The sequence below is a fragment of the Rhinatrema bivittatum genome, chromosome 13 (genome assembly GCF_901001135.1).
Source record: "Rhinatrema bivittatum chromosome 13, aRhiBiv1.1, whole genome shotgun sequence".
In the NCBI taxonomy this organism is placed as follows: domain Eukaryota; kingdom Metazoa; phylum Chordata; class Amphibia; order Gymnophiona; family Rhinatrematidae; genus Rhinatrema; species Rhinatrema bivittatum.
This window is the reverse complement of record NC_042627.1, coordinates 49404572-49430858: the sequence shown is the minus strand read 5'-3', so window position 1 is coordinate 49430858 and position 26287 is coordinate 49404572. Positions and strand designations below refer to the sequence as shown.

The 26287-nt window shown below is 46.5% G+C and overlaps 1 protein-coding gene across 1 annotated transcript in view; it reads right to left on the bottom strand.

Moving 5' to 3' along the window:
* DNAAF4 (dynein axonemal assembly factor 4) overlaps positions 1-24457 on the bottom strand; it is a 109660-nt gene extending 85203 nt beyond the window's left edge. Inside the window, exon 1 of the mRNA XM_029575039.1 lies at positions 24184-24457. Within this exon, the coding sequence (XP_029430899.1) occupies positions 24184-24306 (123 nt within the window). The 5' untranslated portion in view covers positions 24307-24457. The remainder of the gene's footprint in view (positions 1-24183) is intronic.
* Positions 24458-26287: the final 1830 nt, after the last annotated feature.

Genomic DNA, 26287 nt, shown 5'->3' with positions numbered 1-26287 from the left:
CACTGCACTAACATTAGCGCACTTTATTGCATAGGCCTCTAATGCAGGTACTTCAGTCCGACGACTCAAAATGTTCAGCCCTAGAGACTAGCACTATGTACACACAAAAAGGGAAAATTATTTTAAAGTTAAGTTGGTTTTTCTCTGCAATTTAGCTTGATGCACACATCACAACATTTTCCCCAGAAGTGATCCTGCTTCCCAGAAAGCCTATCAAGGAACCAAAGAGTATCCAGAAGAATGCCCTAGAATTTCAATCAAAATAGCTTTCAGCATCCTTATTTTCTCCTTCTACAAGTATATAATGCTACAGTTAATTAAATTCTGTCATTAGGTAAGGTGGTCACCTCAGGCAGCAAATTTTAGGAGGGCAACAAATGACTCCCTCTCCCAAAATGCTTCTGCGGTTGCTGCCTTTTACCATCAGACTAAAGGCCACAAACTATGGCCTAACTACAGAATAGTGCACTTTATTGACATACTGGCAGGAGTCTCACCCCCCCCCCCCCCAAGCCAGCAGGATGAAGACCATCCCTGGCATGCTTTATTGATGTGATGATGGAGTTCCCATCTCCCGCCGGCAGGATGCAAATGTACAATGAGCACCATGCCACCCCTTGCTAGCAAAAGGAACAGGATCAGGAGGATGGGTATGTAGGAGGAGGTAGGGAAGAATACAGGAAGGATGTAAAAGAGGGTGAAAGAAAAGTAAAAGGAAGGGATGGGTATCAGAGGGAAGTGAGGGGGGGTGTGTGATTAAAAGGAGAGGAAAAGGCCCGCCATTGACTAGTTCAGCGCAGTGGCAACGCTGAGGAGGGCAGACAGCCTACCTGGCCGACTCAACTGGACCCATTGACCAGCATCAGAGGCAGCACTCAGGAGGCACTGAGGGCATTCCCTCCCCAGAACGAAGAGGGAGAGCAGGAAGCTACCAGCGCAGCGTCAGCTGACCCACCCACCACTCATCCACGACCACCCGCCCCCCCCACCACCAACTAGTTCAGCATGGTGGTGTCTCCAAAGGTGTGCCGTGTGGCACGCGCCCTTGGTGCACACACGAAGGAGCAAAACAAAGGAGGTTGTCCCTTAATCTGCCCTTTCACGCAGCCCCGAAGTGCTTTATTCCATTGAACCCTGGACAGAATTACTACAATCATGGATCAGATGTGCTCCATTGAGTCTATATTAGGACGGGGTCTATATAGAGATCTAAGGAGTGTCACAAGAAAGAAGCAAAGAAGGATCACAAACATGGCCTTCCCAACAATAAGTACTAACACTTCCTGCTTGATGTTTACGCTGCTCCTATTAAATGTTCAATCTCTGTCAAAGAAAATCTCTTTGATTAATGAACTGCTAGAGGATTTACATCCCACTATTTCTTGCATCTCTGAAACCTGGCTGAAGGACAAAGATTATTTATTTATTTATTTAACATTTTTATATACCGACATTCATGAAAAAATATCATATCATATCGGTTTACAAGGAACAAAGAAATAACATAACATTAACTAGTGGAAGTTTAAAGTTACAATAATGTACTCTTATACCAAATTTCCCACCCTGACTATAAGGTATTCCACTTTACAAGACCTAAAGGAAGAGGTGGGGGTTTATTAATAATATGAAAAAAAAAAAGAACCCACCCTATGAAGTAGCAGTTCTAAAATTTCCTCAACTAAACATAGGACTGGTCTATTGTCCTCCAGGTTTACTACAAAACATTGCTCACCACTGATTGAACTATTCACTAACGTGTTTCCATCACCAGATTACACCTTAATTGTAGGAGACTTTAACTTCCATGTTGATAAAACAACGAGAACCGCGGCCTGTGAAATGTTGCTAGAGACAATGGAAGCTTTGGAATGGTCACAATTTGTTTCCAAAGCTACTCATAAAGCAGGGCATATTCTAGACCTAATATTTGCCAATACCAGTAACTGTCTAATCGATACTTCTCACACCAGATTGCCATAGTCTGATCATCAATTAATAAAGGCAGAAATAACCTTCCTCAACCCAGCTCATAAAAGTACAGCTTCAGGAAAAAGACAGACACTGAAATACTTGCAGAATCAATAGAAAATAAGCTCCTTGAACTAAACCAATCCAAAGCCTCCTTGGTATTTGATTCCTGAGATCAGATTGTCAATGACTTAGCTGAAAATCTCAGTCCTATCCAGACAAACTATTAATAAAGAAAGGAATACCACAAAAAAAAGAAGCCCTAGTACAATGACAATTTAAGACACACTAAACAGAACCTTAGAAAACTAGAGAAACAATGGCAGAAATGCCAGTCTTCTGAATCCCTAGGAAAATGTAACTCTCTCCTAACAAAATACCGCACTCTAACCAATAAAGCAAAAAAAGATTACTATGCAAATCAGATTCATGGGGTAATATTTAATTCTAAATTACTCTTTGATGTGGTTAAACATCTAATTAAGGACTTGTCATCTTCCATCTCAAGAAACTTTAATTTCTCAAAGATCGTATGCAATGAAATTGCAACATCCTTTTTAGATAAAATCAATAGGTTAAAAACTGAATTCCCTATCTGTTCTCCCACAAAGGCGCCTGAAGATTCACATGGCCTGGTTAAGTGGTCCACATTCGACAGATTAACTAATCTTAAAATCAGTCAAATCATTGCTAAAATTAAGCCTGCTACCTACCCATGTGACCTAATTCCAGCCAGTTCCTTGAAACGAGTACATTTTGCTATTACTCCAACATTCACAAGCTTAATTAATCTCTATCAGAAAGAATTGTACCACATGGATTAAAACAAGCTGTGATAAAGCAGAGTCCTAAAAATAAAACTGACAGAATCGACGATTGCGACAACTATCATCCAATATCCAATCTGTCTTTTCTATCAAAAGTACTTGAGAAAGCAGTATTAACCCAACTTGTAAATCATTTGGAAGGCCATGATATTCTCTTCCCAAATCAATTCAGATTTAGGGAACTTTGTTCAATGAGACACTATTCCTCTCATTAACGGAATCTGTTTTACAAGGATTCGATGTGGATGAATATTATCTTCTCGTGCTAATCGACTTAACAGCCGCCTTTGACACTGTAGACTATACTTGTTGTGCCATCATTTGAACAACATTGGGATCGAAGGTGGTGTTCTCAAATGTTTCTCCTCCTATCTATCTAATAGAACATTCCAAGTCAAACTGGGCAATCACATATCTAATACTTTCCATATTGATACAGGTGTCTCTCAATGTTCATCACTCTCAGCAAAACTATTCAACATTTATATGCTCCCACTGTGCAAATTACTGGTGGATTTAGGATTCTTCCTGTATGTTGATGACATACATTTTTACATCTCATTCTACAAATCATTTGAAAATACAGTATCTATATTTTCAACCTATATGAAAACAATACAACAGGAACTATCCCATCTTAATCTAACATTAAACCCTAAAAAGACTGAAATCATTTGGTTAAGTAGAAACTCATTGATAGCTAAACCACTGACTCTAGACCTGAGTAATTTTCAAATTACTCCATCAAACCAAGTACGGGATTTACGTATCCAGCTAGATGAGAATCTTACTATGAAAAAGCACATCAATAAATTAATTAATACAGATTACACCATGTTGTGTATATTATATTGGTTGAAACTTTGAAGACTTGCGAACTGTATTGCAAACTCTAATTTTCTCAAACCTAAACTACTGTAACTCCTTATTTCTAGGTCTTCCCACATATCTCTTAAAACATTACAAATACTATAAATGCCTCAGTAAGATTTTTGTTAGGAACTAGGAAATTTGATCACATTACACCCTCGCTGATTTCACTGCACTGGCTGCCAGTACAATCCCAAATCTATTTCAAAGTATTAACGCTAATATTCAAAATCATTCATTCGAGTAACACCTGTATGATAGGCATGACAGTACAACCATATGCACCGCAGCACACACTAAGATCTCAAAATAAAGGATTACTGAATATCCCTACAATACGAAGCACACACCTGATGCATGTAAGTGATCGTGTGTTCTCCATAGCGAGTACAAAACTTTGGAATTCCCTACCTGAGATGCTACGTCTGATACCAGATAAAAAGATTTAAATGTGAGCTAAAAACATGACTTTTAAAAATGCATACAATCTAACTTAAACAGCAGAATGTAGAGATAGCAAAATTGCTTACCTTGTAATAGGTGTTATCCCAGGACAGCAGGATGTAGTCCTCACATGTGGGTGACATCATTGATGGAGCCCTGTTACGGAAAACTTTCTGTCAAAGTTTCTAGAAACTTTTGACTGGCCCTGTGAGGCCACTGAGCATGCCCAGCATGCCATGATATTCTCTGCCACAGGGGTCTCTCCTCAGTCTTGTATGTAGCAATAAGCTTTAGCAAAAATAAAATAATAAAAACGTATCGGACCCAACTCCGCAGGGTGGCGGGTGGTTTTCGTGAGGACTACATCCTGCCGTCCTGGGATAACACCTATTACAAGGTAAGCAATTTTGCTTTATTTATGTATTTATTTAATACTTTTCTATACCGACGTTCATGAATAGATTCATATCAAATCGGTTTACATAGAACAAGGGGATTAACGGAATAAATTATTTAACAAAGAAGCAAAAGTTACATCAAACAAGGAAATATAAACTTGGGGGCTAGGGTAGCCAGAAGCAAAGGACAATGGAACTAAATAAATGAGAAATATAGAGACCGCCGAATTAGGCGTATCGTCTGGTCAGGAAGTAGAGTCTGAATTTGTAGTATATTGACGGTTTTAGGGAGTTAGGGGAAGGCTTGATGGAAAAGCCAAATCTTAAGCTTTTTTCGGAAGGTTAGAGGGCAGGGTTCAAGTCTGAGGTCTGTGAGCACGTTATTCCATATGGCTTTATCCCAGGACAAGCAGGATGCTAGTCCTCACATGTGGGTGATTAGCAAGCTAAAGGCTGAGTCATTTTGTAGTGAAGCAATAGTGAAGTATTGTTGGTGAAAATGAGGCAGCCGACGATCACAGCAAATTGGATGTAGAAGGAGTTGCGATTAAACTGGAAACAAGTTCTTTAGGACAGATCGTCCTTAAGCTGAATCTTGTCGTCCTTGTTTGTCCAAACAGTAATGAGCTGCAAATGTGTGTAGAGAACTCCATGTTGCTGCTTTACAGATGTCGAGGATTGGCACTAAATGATAGTGTGCTACCGAGGTTGACATCGAACTTACTGAATGTGCCTTTACTTGTCCTTGGAGAGGAAGGCCTGCTTTTTTATAGCAAAACTGAATGCAATCTGCTAACCAGTTGGATAGAGTATGTTTTCCCACTGCTTTACCCGGTTTGTTTGGATCATAACATACAAAGAGTTGAGTTGATTTCCTGTGGACTGCCGTGCGGTCTAAGTAAAATGCTAGCGCACGCTTACAGTCCAGGGTATGTAAGGCCCGCTCTCCTTGATGAGAATGAGGCCTTGGAAAGAATGTGGGTAAAACTATGGATTGGTTCAAGTGGAATTCCGTATCTATTTTGGGAAGGAATTTTGGATGTGTACGGAGAACCACTCTGACATATAGGAAATTTGTACAAGGCGAGTACGTGACAAGTGCTTGTAACTCACTAACCCTTCTAGCAGATGTAATGGCTATGAGGAAGATAGTCTTCCATGTGAGAAATCTAACATCACAGGAATTAATGGGTTCGAAAGGAGAACGCATGAGTCTTGTTAATATCAGATTCAGGTCCCATTCTGTGACTGGTGGCCGAATTAGTGGTTTAAGTTGAGTTAAACCTCTCATAAACCTGCTGACAAGAGGTTGTATGGATAATGGTGCATCTCCAATCTTGTTATGGTAAGTTGAGATTGCACTTAGGTGTACTCTGACAGATGAAGTCTGGAGACCAGAGTCTGAAAGATGGCATAAGTAGACTAGTAGAGAAGTTGTGGGGCAGGAGAAAGGGTCAATGTTCTTTTGCGTGCACAAGATAATCCTTTTCCATTTTGAAGAATAGTTCTTCCGTCTTGAAGGTTTACGTGAAGCTATAAGCACTTGAGAGACATTAGTTGAAAAAGATTGAGTGGTTGTAAGATCAAGCTTTCAACATCCATGCTGTCAAGGATAGGGATTGAAGATTGGGATGGGCGCAACTGACCCTGATTCTGAGTTATGAGAGTGGGAGCTACACCCAGGCGAATTGGATCTCTGATCGAGAGGTCTAGAAGTGTGGGAAACCATACTTGTCGAGGCCAATACGGGGCTATGATTATCAAGGACCCCTTGTCCTGTTGTAGCTTCACTAGAGTTTTGGTTATGAGCGGTATCGGAGGATACGCGTATAGAAGGCCTGAGTTCCAAGGGCGAGCAAAGGCGTCCTTGGCTAGCTGGTGATTCTGTCTGTGTAGAGTGCAGAATTTGTCCACTTTGTGATTCAGTTGTGACGCAAAGAGGTCTATTGTTGGTTGTCCCCAACGTTGAAATATCCTGGTCGCTACTGAGGGATCCAGGGACCATTCGTGTGATTGGAATTGACGACTAAGGCGATCCGCAACTACATTGTGAACGCCTGCCAGATAAGTGGCCCGGAGAAACATTGAGTGCGTCAGGGCCCAGTCCCAAATCTGCGCAGCTTCTTGGCAAAGGAGATATGAGCCCGTACCTCCCTGTTTCTTGATATACCACATGGCTACTGTATTGTCCGTTTGGATCAGAACAGTCTTGTGCGAAAGGCAGTCCTTGAACGCATGAAGCGCATAACGTATAGCTCGAAGTTCTAGGAAATTGATTTGAAAGGTTGCTTCGAGTTTTGTCCAAGTACCCTGGGTTTGAGATTGTTTATGTGAGCTCCCCAACCCAAGGTGGATGCATCTGTAGTTAAAGTTATCTGTGGAACTGGTTGTTGGAAGGGTAGGCCCTTGCGCAAATTGTCCTTATTCGCCCAAAGTAGAGATAAACGTAGCTGGTGGGTTACTTGAATTGCAGAATACAGTGGTTGAATGGCTTGGATCCATTGAGATCTTAATGTCCATTTGGGTTACCCTCATGGCGAGTCTTGCCATAGGAGTTACATGAACTGTGGAGGCCATGTGGCCTAGTAAGGTTAGAAACTGATGAGCTATTGCTTGTTTCTTTGAGTGAATCGAGTTTGCCAGTAGGGAAAGCGTTTCTGCTCGATCCTCGAGCCTTTGAGAGTATGGTGTTCAATTCTGCTCCTATGAATTGAAGCAGGTGAGACGGAGTGAGATGGGACTTTTGATAATTGATGAGAAAGCCCATGGAGTGAAGTAGAGTAATTGTTCGACTGAGAGAAGCCAGAACTCCTTGTTGAGATTGACTTCTGATGAGCCAGTCGTCTAAATAGGGGAAGACATGGACACTTTCCTTGTGCAAGTGTGCTGCTATTACTGCCAGACATTTGATGAATACTCTCGGAGCAGAGGTAAGTCTGAATGGCAGTACTCTGTACTGGAAATGCTGATGACCTACTTGTGATGTGAGCGTAAGCGTCTTGAAGATCCAGAGAACAAAGCCAATCTCCTGTTTGAAGAAGTGGAAGCATGGTGCCTAGAGAAACCATCCTGAACTTTTCTTTCTTTAGAAATTTGTTGAGATTTCTGAGGTCTAGTATAGGGCATAGGCCTCCGGTTTTCTTTGGAATGAGGAAATAACGGGAATAGAACCCTCTGCCCTGCTGAGATCGGGGCACAGACTCTACATCTCTGGCTCTCAGAAGGGTGGATAATTCTACTTGCAATTGGATTATGTGATTTTCTACTAGAGAGAGAGGTCTCGGAAGAGAATCTGTTGGAATTGAGAGGAAATTGAGTTGGTAACCTCGAGATATTATTGACAGTACCCATTGGCCTGCTGTTATTTGTAACCAATGGTTGTAAAAGGAGGTTACTCCACCCCCTACTGGAAACTGTGGATGAGGATTGGAGAGGTGGCTTCGGTCTCTGGGAAAGGTCTCAAAAGCCAGCAGCCGGTCCCGTCTGTGGTGGAGGTTGAGGCCTAGCTGCCCTAGGTTGTCTGGGCTGTGCTCTTTGTTGCGGCCTAGAAGATCTGCTCCTAGATGTTGGGGGGTAATACCGCCTTTGTCTGAGAAGGGTCTTCTAGAATCTTTCCTTTGAGGCCTACGAGTTGGCTGTGTAGGTGGATCCTGCAGGATCAATGAAAGTTGCCTCAGGGTTTCTGTATGTTCTTTCAATTGAGCAACTGCATCCTGTACTTTAGATCCAAACAAATTATCACCAATACATGGGAGATCTACTAACTTCTCCTGGACTTCAGGCCTGAGGTCCGAGGCTTTAAGCCATGCCCAACATCTGGCACTTATACCCGATGCAGCCACTCTGGAAGCTGTCTCGAAACCATCATAGGCCACACGGACCTCGTGTTTGCTGGCCTCCAGCCCTTTGTGGATAATTGCTTGGGCTCCTTCTTGATGTTGTGATGGAAGTGATGGTATAAAGTCCTGCATCTGCTTCCACAGATTTCTTTGGTACTGAGTCATGTATAATTGATACGAAGGTATCTTAGAATTTAACATGGCTCCTTGATAGACCTTTTGTCCCAGGGAATCTAAGAATCTATGATCTTTACCCGGGGGATTTGAGGAATGTGGTTTTATCCTTTTGCGCAGACTCTACCACTACTGACTGGTGTGGAAGCTGTGACTTTTGGTAGCCAGGTGCAGACTGTACCAAATATGTAGTGTCCATTCTTTTGTTAACAGAAGGCACTGTGCATGGATGTTCCCAAATCCGATGTTGTAAGTCCAGAAGGACATCATGGACAGATATGGCTACCACTTGCTTCGGAGGGTCTACAAATTGGAGAACCTCCAATGTTTGCTGCCTTACGTCCTGCTCTGTGACCAAGGTGAAAGGTATGGTGTCAGCCATTTCCTGGATAAAAGTTGTAAATGATAAAGCTTCCAGTGGAGATTTTTTCCTTGGATCCAGTGGTGAAGGATCTGACATGAAAGCTTCAGATGAGGTATCTGTGTGTGTATCACTCCAAGTATCATATGGATCTTGTCTAGGTGTAGAAATTGAAGAGGTTCTAGGCGGCCGAGGAAGCCCTGAAGGACCTGGTTGCGGGTCATCAAAAGGTGACTCCTCAGGGTATTCTTTTCGAGGTTTGGGAGGAAGAGCACCGACCACCTCATCAAATCTCTTCAATAAAAGTTGGTAGAGTGCCAGCTCTGGATGTCCTGGGTCCCCAGGTGAGATTGGCATCGATGGTGTTGGCGCCGGAATCAAAGATGGCGTCGGTATCTTCGGTGGTCGTGCCAGCGTCACCTTAGCTGGAGTCAGTGTAGGTACCGGCATCGACTGAATCGTCGGCATCGGTATAGGCACTGGCATCGACGGGGTCGTCGGCATCGGTGTAGTCACCGGCATCGGTTCCAGAACCAGCATCGGTGAAGTCGCCGGAATAGGCGTCTGTTCTTTAAGGGCCTGGAGTACCGCTTGTCGGATAAAGTCTGACAATTCCTGCGAAACAGCTGATGTAGGCAGAGCAGCTGAACGCGGTGGCGGTCTAGGTGTCGATATTCCCTCCACAGAGCCCTGTGGAGGTTCGACCGATGGAGATATAAGCCCCAGCACCAAGGGTAGCAGAGTTTCCTGAGGTTTGAGCCGTTTAGCGGTCGGTTCCTCCGGGGAGAGAGGCGTCGCTGGAGTCGGTGTGTGCCAATGTCAGTGACGGTGTTTTGCTCGATGTGCGACTACTGACCTTGTAGATGCCGTCGATGTCGATGGGTGATCTCCGGACCCCTCCAGGTGACATTTTTTCAACAATATTCGCTTTGAAACCCCCACCGGGGACGATTTTGTTGATGTTGAAGGAGAAGGAAGAAGCTGAAGGTGAAAAAGATGTTCCATCTTCTCCTGTCGAAGTTTTCTTCCTTTGGGAGTCATCTCTGCACATTGAGGGCAGGTTGAGACATCATGTTTATCTTCTAAACAGAGAACACACTCGAGGTGTGGATCTGTTATGGACATTGTCCAATTACAAACCAGATATTTTTTTAAATCCGGAAGCCATTTTCTGTCGACAGCCGTTAATGAAAAGAGGGGAAACATTTGTGAAAGAAAGTTTTTACTTAAAAGTAAAAACGAGGAGGAGGAGAGGTTTGCCTACCTGCTTTTGAGGGACGTTATCGAGGCGTTTTTACCTTCAATTACTTGGATTATTGTAGGACTGAGTTTTGGACTTCCGGGGGTAGCGTGTCTGCCCCGACGGTAAACATCAACCAATCAGCTACTGCTACGCTAAAAGGAGGAGCCGGAAGAGGTGGATATAAAGGCTCTCCTTTGGCGTGTTTCTTTGAGGAGGAGAGGTTTGCCTACCTCCTTTTGAGGGAAGTTATCGAGGCGTTTTTACCTTCAATTACTTGGATTATTGCAGGACTGAGTTTTGGACTTCCGGGGGTAGCGTGTCTGCCCCGACGGTAAACATCAATCAACCAATCAGCTACTGCTACGCTAAAAGGAGGAGCCGGAAGAGGTGGATATAAAGGCTCCCCTTTGGCGCGCAGCTGCCGACGGCGCGCGCGGCTTTGACCGGCTTCGACCGGACTCGCCGGAATTGCCGCTAGATTTTAAACATTTCTTCTTGGACACTTAAGATTCAGGTAGGCTAATTATCTCTCTAATCCTCCTAGGAGATAGTACTGAATTTGTAGAGTAATTGTTACACCACTCTGAAATTAAATCAATTTCGCTTTAAAAGTATTCCTACTCAAAATGCCGCACACTAAGAGGAAAGCAAAAATAAGGCTACCTCTTAGTGATTCATCTGATTTAGTTCAGAAGACTGTGGTGGAATGGTTAAAACCTCCCCAAGATAACCCCGTAGAGGGAGCCGCAGTAGATGAAGTTGAGGAGCAACAACTTCAACTAATGGCTGAAGACATCTCATTAAGTCCGGGGGCGCCTGAGACTCCATCTCCACCTGGTGATAGAGGTGTTATCCTCCAAGTTTCACCAGGTATCCCCCAGCAGAGGCAAGATCAAGAACTTCAGGAAAATATCCACATACCAGAAATATCTTTGGATATAGAAGCAATTGGTAGTCAACCTTTTGCACCTAATCAAGAGAGCACTCCTAAGATTATTAAAGAGACAGAACAAGGCATTAAACAGAAGGGGAATAAATTGGAAAGAAGATCTCAAAATGTCATCATAAAACCCGGGAACATCACAATGGAAACATTATGGACATATATTGCAAAATTAGATGGGTCTATAATGAAACTTGCTGATGTAGTACAGGAAACAAATATTGTGGTTAAAAGAAATTCAGAAGTGTTAGAAACTCAAAAGAAACAAATTATCAGTATAGAAAAACGTGTCACACAAATTGAAAAGGTTCAAAATTTTCAAATTAGGGCAGAAGGTGAAGTAAATAGAAAGATTGAGTTCTTAGAAAACCATATCCGGGAGCCTGACTCGTGCAGGAGGAGGGAGAGAAGCCGACGCAGGCAGCCCGAAAAGGAGGCGGAGACGTCCGAGACCAGCACAGCTGTGGACCCTCTGCCGGTGACATCACTCCTGCGCCCGGGTCCTGAAAAGACCGCGGGAGTGCAGTTTGAGACCGGAGCCTGACTCGTGCAGGAGGAGGGAGAGAAGCCGACGCAGGCAGCCCGAGAAGGAGGCGGAGACGTCCGAGACCAGCACAGCTGTGGACCCTCTGCCGGTGACATCACTCCTGCGCCCGGGTCCTGAAAAGACCGCGGGAGTGCAGTTTGAGACCGGAGCCTGACTCGTGCAGGAGGAGGGAGAGAAGCCGACGCAGGCAGCCCGAGAAGGAGGCGGAGACGTCCGAGACCAGCACAGCTGTGGACCCTCTGCCGGTGACATCACTCCTGCGCCCGGGTCCTGAAAAGACCGCGGGAGTGCAGTTTGAGACCGGAGCCTGACTCGTGCAGGAGGAGGGAGAGAAGCCGACGCAGGCAGCCCGAGAAGGAGGCGGAGACGTCCGAGACCAGCACAGCTGTGGACCCTCTGCCGGTGACATCACTCCTGCGCCCGGGTCCTGAAAAGAACGCAGGACTGCGGCGCACCGAGCCGCCGGCGCATCGTCTAAGCCGCGGGGGCGTGCGTCAAAGGGGCGTGCGTCAAAGGGGCGTGCGTCAAAGGGGCGTGCGTCAAAGGGGCGTGCGTTCGACTTAGATCGACTTGGATCGCTTGGAGAGTTTGAGATAGATTTTGTTTGAAATTTATGGGGCGTAAGAGGAAGGCAAAAATCGTGGCATCTTCTCCAGCCCCGTGTGGATCAGGGCCTATGGACGCACATGTCTACAAAGTATCGCCTTTAAGGGATGGAGTTAGGGATACTTTTGAAGTCTCCCTAAGCCCTGGCATAGGGACAACACCTCTACAGCCCCGATTGGAACTATCAAGTGAAGCCACGGGAAGATCACCAATAGTAAGTGACGGTGAAATTATTTCACAACAACTGAACATTGTAAGTGCCCCCTGTTCCGAGCCAGCACAGCAAGGAACAAGTGAGGGATCCTTGATAAATAACATTGATAGCGTCAGACTTCCAGCTGTGGACGCTACCAATGTGACGATGGGGGATTTGTGGAGGATGATGGTAAAGTTGGATTCCAATGTAACACAGATGAATATCTCTTTAGGTGCAGTGGTTAATAAAAATAAGATTCTTATACAGGAACAGGGGAAATGTTTGAGTAATTTAGAAACATCTGTTCAAAATGTAAAATTGGAAATGGAAAATGTAAAAAAGCTGGAAAGTATGCATACATCTGATAATTTGGTTTTACATTCTAATATGGAAAACCTGGAGAATTTAATGCGTAAAAAGAATTTGCGCATTGTAAATTTCCCAGTGACAAGATTATTGTCACCATTTGAAATGTTTGCTAAATATGTAAAAGAAATTTTGGTATGGAATGAGGTACCAGCTATCTCAAAAATTTATTATTTTCCATCTCAAATAGGAGATTTTCCTGGGAGGGAGGGGGGAAGCTCGCCAGGAATATCTACCTTCCTGGAGGAGTCTGTGGACTTGATAAATAAAAGAGCAACTCTGTTTGTCTCTTATTTCAGAAAGAGATAAAGAGATAGTTATGGAAAAGTTTTTCAAAAGTAAAGATATTTTATTTTGTGGGCATAAAGTTTATATATTCCCAGACGTATCTAGACCAACCCAGGTCAGGAGAAGACAATTTCTTGCCCTAAAAAATAGAGTATTAGAACTTGGGGCTACTTTCTTTTTGAAATACCCCAGTAAATGCTTTATTAATTATCAGGGGAAAAAATTTATTTTTTCCCAACCGTTTCATTTGGAAAATTTCCTTAGAGATAAGAATCAGGTTCAATTGGAAACCGAAGTATCATCAATGTTAGCCCAATAAGATACTAGACTATTTCACCCTCCACCTATATAGAAAGTGGTATTATTATTTGGTTAAGGGCTCCCACATTATTAGTTTTTTATTGCAGCTTGTTGGTTTATTTCGTAGTTTAATAGTATGGTAAATGTATTAGGAATTTAAAGCTGCTTTAAATATTTCCTTGTATTATGTAAAAGAAATGTGATTTTACAATGTAAATGTCATGAAAATTAATAAAGTATAAATTATAAAAAAAAAGAAAACCATATCCGTGCTTGTAATCTGAGGGTTATGAACTTTCCTAAAATGGAAAAAATAAGCCCAACAGAATTGTTTAGATCTTATGTGGTACAGATATTAGGGATACCAGAAAAATGTATGCCAACTATAACGAAAGCTTTCTATCTGAAAGAACCTGTAGGTTCAAAGGAGGGAGCAGCAGATACATCAATGAACCTGACTTCTTGATGAAGTCGCAAGAAGATATAAATATTGATAAACGAGCCACATTATTGGTTTCCTTTGCATTTATATCAGATAAGGAAAATGTATTAAGAAATTTCTTTAGAAATAGACAGAAAAGTTTCTACGGGCAAAAAATCTGGATTTATCCGGATTTCGTTAAAACAACACAATTAAGGAGAAAGAAATTCTTAACTTACAGGAAAAGGGTAATTGAAGGTGGAGGGCAATTTTTATTAAAATACCCATGTAAATGTTTTGTTAAGTATAAAGATCATAATTATGTGTTTACGGACCCTGAACATCTTGATGCATTGCTGGGGAAAGAAAGTCAGGCTGAAGAAGGAAAATGAGGAAGGGTAACTACATGTTTTCTTATAGTCAAATTTTTACTTTATGCTCCATATGAGTACTACTCCTATGTTTCCTATTTGTATAATACAGAATAATGAATATATACGATAGATAATCTTTTGCTGATATGAAAAATTTATTTTTTTTCTTTTTCTTTTGATTCTGTATTATTTTCTGTTACACAATGTGTTTATGTAACTAATTTTGAATAATTGATAAATAAAGAATTTAAAAAAAAAGTAAAAACGAGACTGCGATTACTCACCAGCCGGTGGAAATCTGAGAGAGATCCCTTATGGGAGAAAAAATTCTGAGAAATAAATGACTTTTTTAGTCAGGATACTGTGAGGAAAAACTCACAAGGCTCCTATCTCCGCGATGCTTACAGCAGCTCGGAAAAACGAAGACTGAAGAGAGACCCCTGTGGCAGAGAATTTCATGGCATGCTGGGCATGCTCAGTGGCCTCACAGGGCCAGTCAAAAGTTTCTAGAAACTTTGACAGAAAGTTTTCCGTACCAGGGCTCCATAAATGATGTCACCCACATGTGAGGACTAGCATCCTGCTTGTCCTGGGATAACGACTATAACAAGAATGTCAAGAGATACTAATTGATAAATGAGGAACAAACTTATTGAGAGATTGTAAAAAAAAATACTCCACCCACTGACCAAAATGTGAGATTTGTTATTTTAATGTTTTTCTATACTTCACATCTTTTGTTCTAGATTTTTAGTTAATATGTAGTGGATCACTTCATTTGATAGATGTTAATGCTTGTTGGTGAATACTAACCTTGTAAACCATGATTACCTACTGATTTATAGCTATGAATGTTATTTTTGTAAACCGTTGTGATTTTTACATGGAACGACAATATATAAAATGTCTAAATGAAAAGAAAATAGAAGAAAGGAGAGAAGGGGAAGGAAAGGAGGTGTGGGTGATAAAAGAGGGAAGGAAGGGAGAGCTATGATTGGGGTGGAATAGGGAAGTGAGAGAAAAAGAGAGAGGGGGAAGGATGGAGACAGAGCAAGATTTATGGGATAGTATGCTTGGAAGTGCGCCCAGGGCCAGTGGAAGCACCAAGTGGATTAGGTGGCTGCCTGGAGCACCACAGTTCTGGGAGCAGCAGCAATGACATCTCCTCCTTTCTTCCCACACAGTGTTACATGCGCCCATGCGGACAGGAAGATGTCATTATTGCTGCCATTGAAAGGAGCAAAAGTAGGCTGTTGAATTGACCTACGTTGCCTAAAGGAGCAGGAGGCAGAGTAGCATGTGTCCCTGCGGCCAGAAGAAAAAGTCATCCCATTGGCTGTGATAGCTGAAGGAGAAGATTGCTGCTGCAGCTTATGCTTCTAAAGAAGAAGTAATGTGTGAGAGAGAGAGAGCATGTGTGTGAGAGAGTGAGAAAGCATATGAGCATGTGTGTATGTGTGTGTCTGAAAGAGAGGAGAAAGTTTGTGCACAATATCTTTTTACATATAAAACCTATTATAAATGAATTTTTTTATTGTGTGGGGGGCAAAGGGCGTAGTGCAAGAGCACCTAATATCTTGGCACTGGCCCTGAATAAACCACACACATATCCCCAGCATTCACTCATTTCCCACTTTCCCAGGGATCAAATGCTGGAAAAGGGTGGAACGCAGGAGGTAGAGTTCCCAGGAGTGTGACAGTTTCCAGCTTCCTAAAAATAATATACTTAACACTCTGTCACATCTCTGGAACCCTGACTCCTGCCTTCTCCCTCTGTCAGCATTTCAAATTACTGAAAGGACCAGACTCCAAGGGACTCTCGCTCATCAAAACTCCAAGGGGGATTTCTCTTCTCTTCGCCCCCTCCCACACAAAACTCCAAGGGAGACCTATCATACCATCCTATCATTTGACCCTCTTGGTGATTTGACCTACAGTGTGCCTTTTGGAGGGGAGGAAGCACCATCCCAACCCTTGCCTCAAGCTGCCCCTGTATCCACCTCACAGGAAGTATTTCCATCTTTCCAAGTGGGCTACACCAGTGCAGAGATGTACCTAGAGTATTTGGCACCTGGGGCAGATTCTTCTTTGGCACACATACCCCTCCCACCCAATATATAATTTAAAATTTCCTAAACATCAATAAAATATTTCAAAACAGCAGACATCAAATAACACACAATAATAAAAACTAATGGAGAAATTACTTACCTGATAATTTCGTTTTCCTTAGTGTAGACAGATGAACTCAGAACCAATGGGTATAGTGTACTCGTGCTAGCAGTTGGAGACAGATCAGATTTCAATCTGACGTCAGCCCCTAGTACATACACCCCTGCAGGAAGTGCAGATCCTCAGTATTCTTCCTTGCAAAGCATTGTGGATATATGTTTGACTGACCGATTGGTTAACTTGATTAACTTGTATAACTTCGTAACTATATAAAAGTTATAACTTGATTAACTGGATTAATTTGAACTGGTCGATTGAGTATAGCTGGAGACCGCCAGGGAGCTCAACCGGAAAGCGTCGACACCCAGCCGGGTGGAGACCTAGGTAAACGAAAGGAGGCTTACCCTTGAATCATTTGCAATTCCATGCGTGACGGCAGCCAAGGGCGGGCTGCTGAGTCCATCTGTCTACACTAAGGAAAACGAAATTATCAGGTAAGTAATTTCTCCATTTCCTAGCGTGTAGCAGATGGACTCAGAACCAATGGGATGTATAAAAGCTACTTCCGAACCGGGTGGGGGGCTGCCTGTGACCCACTCAGTATTGCCCTTGCAAATGCCGTGTCCTCCCGGGCCTGAATATCCAGACGGTAGAATCTGGAGAAGGTATGGATGGAGGACCATGTCGCCGCCCTGCAAATCTCGGCGGGTGACATCATTCTTGTTTCTGCCCAGGATGCTGCCTGGGCTCTGGTCGAATGGACCTTGACCTGTAGAGGCGGAGGTTTCCCTGCTTCTACGTAGGCCACCTTGATAACTTCCTTGATCCAGCGGGCTATGGTTGCCCGCGAGGCTGCTTCCCCTAGTCTTTTCCTGCTGTGAAGGACGAAAAGGTGGTCCGTCTTCCGTCCGGGTTCTGACATTTCCAGATATCTGTGACGCAGACTACGGGCTTCTTCCGAATTCTTCAGGGCTCCCGCCGACGGGAGCAAGATGGTCTGGTTCAGATGGAAGTGAGAGACCACTTTGGGAAGGAATGACGGCACCGTGTGCAGCTGGATGGATCCCGGAGTGAACCTAAGAAAGGGTTCACGGCAAGACAGTGCTTGTAGTTCAGAGATGCGTCGCGCTGAACAAACTGCCAGTAGGAAGACAATCATCAGGGTCAGCTGATGGAGTGATAGCCCTCGAAGAGGTCTGAAGGTGGTTCCAGCCAGGAAGTCCAAGACGAGGTTGAGATTCCACAGAGGTACCGGCCACTTCAGAGGTGGACGAATGTGTTTGACTCCTTTCAGGAAACGTGACACATCCGGGTGAGAGGCTAGGCTATCGCTCTCGCCCCTGGTGCCGAAGCATGCCAGTGCTGCCACCTGTACCTTGATGGAGTTGAGGGACAGTCCTTTCTGGAGTCCGCTCTGTAGGAACTCCAGCATCACAGGAACTTTAAGTGAACATGTCTTGATGTCGTGATCTTCACACCAGGCTTCAAATATTCTCCAGATCCTTATGTATGTTAACGATGTGGAGAACTTGCGTGCTCGGAGGAGGGTGTCTATTACCGCCCCCGAGTATCCGCTCTTCTTCAGGCGAGCCCTCTCAATGGCCAGACCGTAAGAGAGAATTGAGCTGGGTCCTCATGGAAGATCGGACCCTGTTGTAGCAGGTCCCTGAGAGGGGGCAGGGGTAGAGGGTTCCCTGCCAGCAGTCTTCTCATGTCTGCGTACCACGGTCTTCTTGGCCAATCCGGGCCACCAGAAGAACTAGTCCCTTGTGTAGCTGTATCTTGTGAATGATTGCGCCCAAGAGGGGCCACGGTGGGAAGGCGTATAGTAGGGTCCCCCGTGGCCAGGCCTGCACCAGGGCATCGATCCCTTGGGATTGTAGATCCCACTTGCGGCTGAAATATCTGGGTACCTGGGCGTTGGTTCTGTTCGCCAGAAGGTCCATTTCCGGTGTTCCCCACCGGTTTACTATCATCCGGAAGGCTGCGGGAGACAGCTTCCATTCTCCTGGGTCTAGACTTTCTCTGCTGAGGAAGTCCGCCGTGATGTTGTTCTTCCCGGCAATGTGAGCGGCAGAGATCTCCTGTAGATTTGCTTCCGCCCATGCCATTAGTGGGCTTATCTCCAGAGACACCTGTTGGCTTCTGGTTCCCCCTTGCCTGTTGATGTAGGCAACCATTGTGGCGTTGTCGGACATCACTCTGACTGCTTTGCCTCGGAGTCTTTGGGCGAACCGCAGGCAGGCGAGTCTGACTGCCCGCGCTTCTAGGCGATTGATGTTCCATCCTGCCTCTTCTGTGTTCCACTGCCCTTGGGCGGTTAATTCCTCGCAGTGTGCTCCCCATCCCCGTAGACTGGCATCTGTAGTTAGCAGAGTCCAGGTTGGGGATGATAGTCTTGAGCCTCTCTGTTCATGTGGCTGGGCTGCAGCCACCAGTGTAGTTTGGTCCGAACTGTGCCTGGAAGGGCTAAGCGTACGGTATAGTTGTGCGACCGTGGGTTCCAACGAGACAGCAGTGAGTGTTGTAGAGGCCTCATGTGGGCCCTCGCCCAGGGATCCACTTCCAGTGTGGATGCCATCAGCCCTAGGGCCTGCAGGTAATCTCATGCCGTGGGGAGAGGGTCATTCAGCAGTGATTGTAACCGGTTCCACAGTTTTGACCTCCTTGTGGGAGTCAGGCTGACTTTGTCTTCCTTGGTGTCGAAGTGGACCCCCAGGTACTCCAACGATTGTGAGGGCTGCAGGGAACTCTTGTTCGTGTTGACCACCCATCCGAGGCTCTCCAGTAGAGACTTGACTCTGTTGGTTGATTGGATGCTTTCCTCTGGTGACTTTGCCCTGATCAGCCAGTTGTCCAAGTAAGGATGTATGAGGACTCCTTCCTTCCGCAGTATTGTCGCCACTACCACTATCACCTTGCTGAACGTCCGTGGTGCTGTGGCTAGCCCGAAGGGTAGGGCCCGGAACTGGTAGTGATGGCCCAGGATCTTTAATCGTAGGTAACGCTGGTGTTCCCGATGAATTGGGATGTGCAGGTACGCCTCTGACAGGTCCAGGGAGGTGAGGAACTCTCCCGGCTGTATTACCTTTATTACGGATCTCAGGGTTTCCATGCGGAAGCGGGGGACCTTCAGGTATCGGTTTACGGATTTGAGGTCCAGGATTGGTCGGAACGTTCCCTCTTTCTTGGGAACGAGAAAATGTAAGGAATAATGACCAGAGTTTATCTCCTGAGGAGGTACCGGAGTTATGGCCTCGAGGGTCAGTAGCCTGGCCAGTGTAACTTCCACTGCCGCCTTTTTGGTGGGGTCGTGGCAGGGGGACTCCACAAACTTGTCCGGGGGGGGGATGCGTATGAAGTCCAGGTAGTACCCTTCTCGGATGATGGCTAGGACCCACTTGTCCGAAGTTCTCTCGACCCATCTTTGGTAGAATAGGGCCAGTCTGCCCCCTATGGCTTCCCTTGGATGGGTCGGCTGATTCTCATTGCGGAGCGCTGCTGGGCCCTGTGCCCGAGCTGTTTCCCCTCTTGTTGTGCTTGTTCCGAAAGGACTGGTTCCTGCCCGAAGGGCGGGACGCCTGGTAGCTGCTCCTGTATGGGTTGAAGCGCTGCGAGCTTCTGCCCCTGGAGGCCCTGGAAGGCTGTCGCTGGGCTCTCCTTGACTTGTCTTCCGGAAGGCACAGTACTGGGGATTCGCCCCATTTGCCCGCCATCTTTTCTAAATCGCTGCCGAACAGAAGTGTTCCTTTGAAGGGCATCCTTGTGAGGCATGCTTTGGAAGATGGGTCGGCTGACCAGCTTCTGAGCCAGAGCTGTCTCCTGGCCGCCACCGCCGATGATACTCCTCTGGCCGCTGTGCGTACGAGGTCTGAGGCTGCGTCCATTAGAAAGGATAGCACTGGGTCCAGGATATCTCCCGGGGTGCTGTTCCTGGGCTGGGATAAGCAGGCACGTGTCACCACGGTTCAGCAGGCCGCAATCTGAAGAGACATGGTGCCCATGTCAAATGACTGTTTAAGCATGGCTTCCAGCCGCCGGTCATGCGAGTCCTTGAGTGCTGCTCCTCCCTCTACCGGAATGGTGGTGCGCTTGGAGACTGCGCAGACCATGGCATCGACTCTTGGGCAAGCGAGCATATCTTTGGTTGCTGGATCCAGGGGGTACAAGCTGGCCAAGGCCCGCCCCCCTTTAAAGGCAGACTCTGGGGTGTTCCATTCCAGGTCAATTAGCTGTTGTGCGGCTCGCAAGAGCGGGAAATGATGGGAGGTCTGTCGAAGGCCTTCCAGAAATGGGTTCTCCTCGGGATCCCCCTGGGTTTCTGAGTCCGGAATCGCCAGTTCCGCCAGGCATTGGGAGACCAGATCCGGGAGCTCCTCCCTTGTGAAGAACCGTCTCATGGTTCGGTGGGGTTCTGTCCCCGGGGGGAGTTCCCCTTCTTCTAGGGGTTTGACTTCTTCTTCTGAGATGTCCGTGCCCCCGACGGTGGGACTACTTGGCGGTAAATGCCTATGCCTAGGTCTTGAGGGGCCTGGAGCATAGGGGTCCTCCTGTGACGCATGTGGTTGGTCCGCCCGGGAATCCGTTTGCATTCGGACAAAGGCGTGAATCCCCTTGAAGAGTTCCACCCAAGAAATAGACGAGGGGTCCACATTGAGTGGCGCTGCTTCCCTGGGGACCTCCGGCTGAGAGGGAGTCCCGCTGGGGGTTGCTAGCTCCAGGGAGCCCCCTGAAGAGCTAGTCCCCGGCCCTGGGCGAGACTGAGCCTGTGGAGGATCTCCCAGGGCCTCCTCGCATTGGGTGCATAAGGCATCGGCTTCCTGGCTCTGGGCGGCCCTGAGGTGGCATGCTGAGCAGAGGCCTAGGGATTTTACTTCAGATATTGGAGGTGTCGAGGTTGCCTGCGCATACATGTTTCGCTCCGGAGCGCCTGGCCGGGTGCGTGGAGGTTGTGCGCGTATCTGTGCACTTAACCGGGGTTTGTGCGCGTATCTGAGCGCTTAACCCGGGATGTGCGCGTGGGTAGTCGAGTGCGCGTAGTCCGTGCGACCGGAACTTGCGCGTGCCGCTTATGCGTCCAAGTGTTCTTGTGCGTATAATTTACACGCAGAGGTAGGTTTGTGCGCACAGGTACATTTTGTGCGCTCAGCTGGGCGGCGATGTGAATGGCGAGATTAAGCCCAAGATGGCGACGGCGACCATGCGGGCAAGATGGCGACTACCTCGGAGGGTCTCCACGTGGGTAGGCCCTTGGAAATGCCGGGGTCTGGCCCTGCTAGGGCGGATCAACCCGGTGGCGCTGGCTTCGGCCGATGGCCTGCGCTCGTCCTCAATCCTCGGAGACCGGCACAAGTAAAGATTTCTACCTTACCTTATCTTCAGCGTTTCCCGGTCTCGACCCGGGCGGTCTCCGGCTGCGGGGGGAGAGGGCAACTACCTTCACCGCCGCTTTTGAGGGTGCACCCGCTGCCTCTCAGCCACGCCCAAACTCCTCTCACTCGGGGGCTGTAAGTCCTCGCCGCGATTCGGCCGCTGGACCGAGGCTGCCTCTATGCCACGCCCGATCCTTTGGGGGCTAGGTCCCGCTGCGATTCGACAGCCGGACCGAGGCTCACCTCTGAGGGACCACGGAAATCACCTCGGGAATCTCGACTGGGGGAGGGACCCGAGGGTATCACTGCAGGAGAGCGGGGCTCGTCTTCAGTAGAATTTTCTTCTTTAAATTTGGTTCCAATGCTCTGAGAGCGTGCAGATAGCTCCTAACTGCTATGGAGACGGAAAATACTGAGGATCTGCACTTCCTGCAGGGGTATATGTACTAGGGGCTGACGTCAGATTGAAATCTGATCTGTCTCCAACTGCTAGCACGAGTACACTATACCCATTGGTTCTGAGTCCATCTGCTACACGCTAGGAAATACAGATTTTAAAAATCTCCCGCTCTCCAAATCTGTCATCCTAAGATTGCTGTAGACTGGGAGCGCGCACACACACACACACACACACTTTCTCTGCACCCCTCTCACTCAGAGACATTCTTCTTCCATCTCTTTCTCTTACACATACACACACGCTTGCTTCCTCTCTCTCTCTCTCTCTCTCATACGCACACATGCAGACAAAAACTGAATTGGAAACCACAAGCCAGAGTCTGTATGCAGTGCAATAATAGAAAAGCAGAAAATCACTATTCCTCAAAACAATACAATCAAGAAATATAAATCAATCAGAATAGTAAACCCATACAAAAAATATACATTTCAAAACAGCTGATGAATAGAATATTCAATAATTAAAAGCTCCTGTACAAATTTTTAAAAATTTCCTAAACATTGATAAAATATTTCAAAATAGCAGACATCAAATAACAACCAGTAATTAAAACTAATACGGATTTTAAAAATCCCCCTCTCTCCATACCTGTCACCCTGAGATTCTCATGAACTGGGAGTACACACACAGAGACACAAACAAAATATGTTCCCTCTGTCTCTCACATACATACACGCTTAGCGAGAGACTGAGGGAGCTTAGTGTGTGTGTGTGAGAGAGAAAGAGACAGACACACACGTTTCCCTCCATCTCTCATACATACACGCTTCTTCTGTATCTCTCACAATTCCTGTCTCATGCACGTGCACGCACACACACACACACTTCCTCTCTCTCCCTCTCACACACACCCTCATTCATTCACACACCCCCTCATATACCCACACACCCTCGTACACTGGCACTTACTCTCACAGGGACAGTCTGTCCCTTCTTCTGCCACCGGCTCCCAGCTTCTGCTGCTGGCCTTTGCCACTGCAGGTCCTTGCTTTTGCTGGCGGGGTTTCCCCCGCCACGTCACTGTTCTGCACCACTGCAGGACCTTGCTGCCAGAGGCAATGCATTTCTCTCCACTGCCACCCAGGGTGGACCACACCCCCTCCCCCCCTTAATATTCCTCTGCACCAATGTTTCCCAACTCTCTCCTGGAGGCACACTTAGCCATTTGTATTTTCAGGATTGCCACAATGAATATGCATGAGATAGATTTGCATAACCTAGGTTTCTAATTATGCAAATAAATCATGCATATTCATTATGGCTAGCCTGAAAACTTGACTGGCTACGCGTGTCTCCAGGAGAGAGCTAGGACACATTGGGCTACCTTGACTTACTTCTTTAAATAATTTGGGAAACCTACAGAATTATTTATTTTTTTTATATACCGTCAATCGGTAAACAATCTTAACGGTGAACAATAAATAAATACAAATTAAAATACAGTGTACAATAATCAAATTAAAAAATGATACAAAAAATTAAACTAAAATTCATTAAAATATAAGTAAAATAAATTAATATTCGAGCCTGAAATGCTGGAGAGCTCCAGATTTGTCTGGATATCAGGATTAACAGATGGATTTCCAGGTTCAGAAATCCTTGGAGAATCAAGTAATATCTATAGTACCTGAATGTAATCCGCTTTGAAGTACTGAGAAGCAGAATATAAATCAAATTAAAATAAATTAAAATGCAGAAGACATCTTAACTACAGAGCCTAGTAAAAATACTGAGACTTGGAAGGTATAGTTTAGGTTTACTAATTAGCCCAAGATTTTTTTCAGGCAAGCTGATCCAGATCTGGTTTTACCTCGCTGCATACACAGATTTGAAGTCCTGTTAAGCATAGTCAGAACTACATGTATAGGCGTGTAAAGAAGATGTGCAGTCTGTACTGGCAAATAAAATCAATAAGTAAAATGTTTCTTTTTGCCTCTGGAAGTGGGACACAAACGACCTTTTTGTAACGAGAGCCTGTGGGTAGGAAGGGAAAATTGAGACTGGTACTCACCTTTAGATAGTTCTCCGTGCTGAATATATCAACTTTTGCCGCTCCCACACCTTTCAGAGGCACAGAAACGTAGGCTTCAGAAAGTGTCTGCTCCCACGAGTAATCCCGCACCGTCAACGGCATCCTATGAACGCCGATGCTCCCCGCGGTTGCTAGGGGAACCTAATGCTTTCTGGTCACTGCGCTAGCACTTCCGGGGTGTTTGGGACAGGAGCAGTGTTGCCAACCTCGCTTATTTACCGCGAGATTGGGCTTCTTTTCCTAGTCATTCGCGGGGTTTTTTTCCGATTCGCTGTTTGCTTTTAATTGGGCTATTTTTTCTGCCAGTCGCGTTTTTTTGGGCTTGTTGGGCGGGACTCGTGCTCTGATGTTACAGTGATTGGCTGCTGCTGCTGCGATGAAGCCTGTCCATAGCAGGTACACCCTATCCCTATATTGCAGCAGTAAGCCAATCAGAGCAGGATTCAAATAGTGAGCCGCAAGCCTTGTTGATGGATACCTCGGAACACATTTTTGTTGGCAGACCTGGAACGGGAAGGCCAGCAGCACGGCATTGGAGGGCAACAGCAAATGAATCTTCAGACTGTGCAGCTACAGCCAGGGATCAGGAGGGGAGGAATTAGTATGTTGGGAGGGGGGAATGAGAGTGTGGAGGGCCAGAGATGTGCTTGGAGGGGGTGGGGAAAGGGGAATGAGTGAGTGTAGAGGGGGCCAAAGATGTGCTTGGAGGGGGGTGGGGAGAGGGGAATGAGTGAGTGTGGGGGGGCCAGAGATGTGCTTGGAGGGGGGTGGGGAGAGGGGAATGAGTGAGAGTGTGGGGGCCAGGTATGTGCTGGGAGGGGGGTGGGGAGAGGGGAATGAATGAGTGTGTGTGGGCCAGGGATGTGCTCGGAGAGGGGAATGAGTGTGTGTGGGCCAGGGATGTGCTCGGAGGAATGAGTGAGTGTGTGGGGGCCAAGGATGTGCTCGGAGAGGGGAATGGGTGAGTGTGTGGGGGCCAGGGATGTGCTCGGAGGGGGGGAATAAATGAGTGAGTGTGTGGGGGCCAGGGATGTGCTCGGAGGGGGGAATGAGTGAGTGTGTGGGGGCCAGGGATGTGCTCGGAGGGGGGAATGAATGAGTGAGTGTGTGGGGGCCAGGGATGTGCTCGGAGGGGGGAATGAGTGAGTGAGTGTGTGGGGGCCAGGGATGTGCTCGGAGGGGGGAATGAGTGAGTGAGTGTGTGGGGGCCAGGGATATGCTCGGAGGGGTGAGTGTGTGTGTGGGGGCCAGGGATATGCTCGGAGGGGGGAGTGAGTGAGTGTGTGGGGGCCAGGGATGTGCTCGGAGGGGGGAGTGAGTGTGTGTGTGTGGGCCAGGGATGTGCTCGGAGAGGGGAATGAGTGTGTGTGGGCCAGGGATGTGCTCAGTGAGTGTGTGTGTGTGGGCCAGGGATGTGCTCAGTGAGTGAGTGAGTGTGTGTGTGTGGGCCAGGGATGTGCTCGGAGAGGAGAATGAATGAGTGAGTGTGTGTGTGTGGGCCAGGATGTGCTCGGAGAGGGGAAGGAATGAATGAGTGAGTATGTGTGTGGGCCAGGGATGTGCTCGGAGAGGGGAATGAGTGAGTGAGTGTGTGTGGGCCAGGGATGTGCTCGGAGAGGGGAATGAGTGAGTGTGTGTGGGCCAGGGATGTGCTCGGAGAGGGGAATGAGTGAGTGTGTGGGGGCCAGGGATGTGCTCGGAGAGGGGAATGAGTGTGAGGGGCTGGTATCTTTTATTTCCTAGCATGTAGCAGATGGACTCAGGACCAATGGGTATAGTGTACTTCTGGTAGTAGTTGGAGACGGATCAGATTTCAATCTGACGTCAGCCTCTAGTACATATACCCCTGCAGGAAGTGCAGCTCCTCAGTATTTTCTGTCTCCAAAGCAGTTAGGGACTATCTGCACGCTCTCTGAGCGTTAGAACCAAAATTCAAGGAAAAACCCAAATTTAAGAAGAAAAGTTTACCTGAAGACTAGCCCCGCTCTCCTGCAGTGATACCCTCGGGTCCCACCCCCAGTTGAGATTCCTGAGGTGATTTCCGTGGTCCCTCAGAGGTGAGCCTCGGTCCGGTGGCCAAATT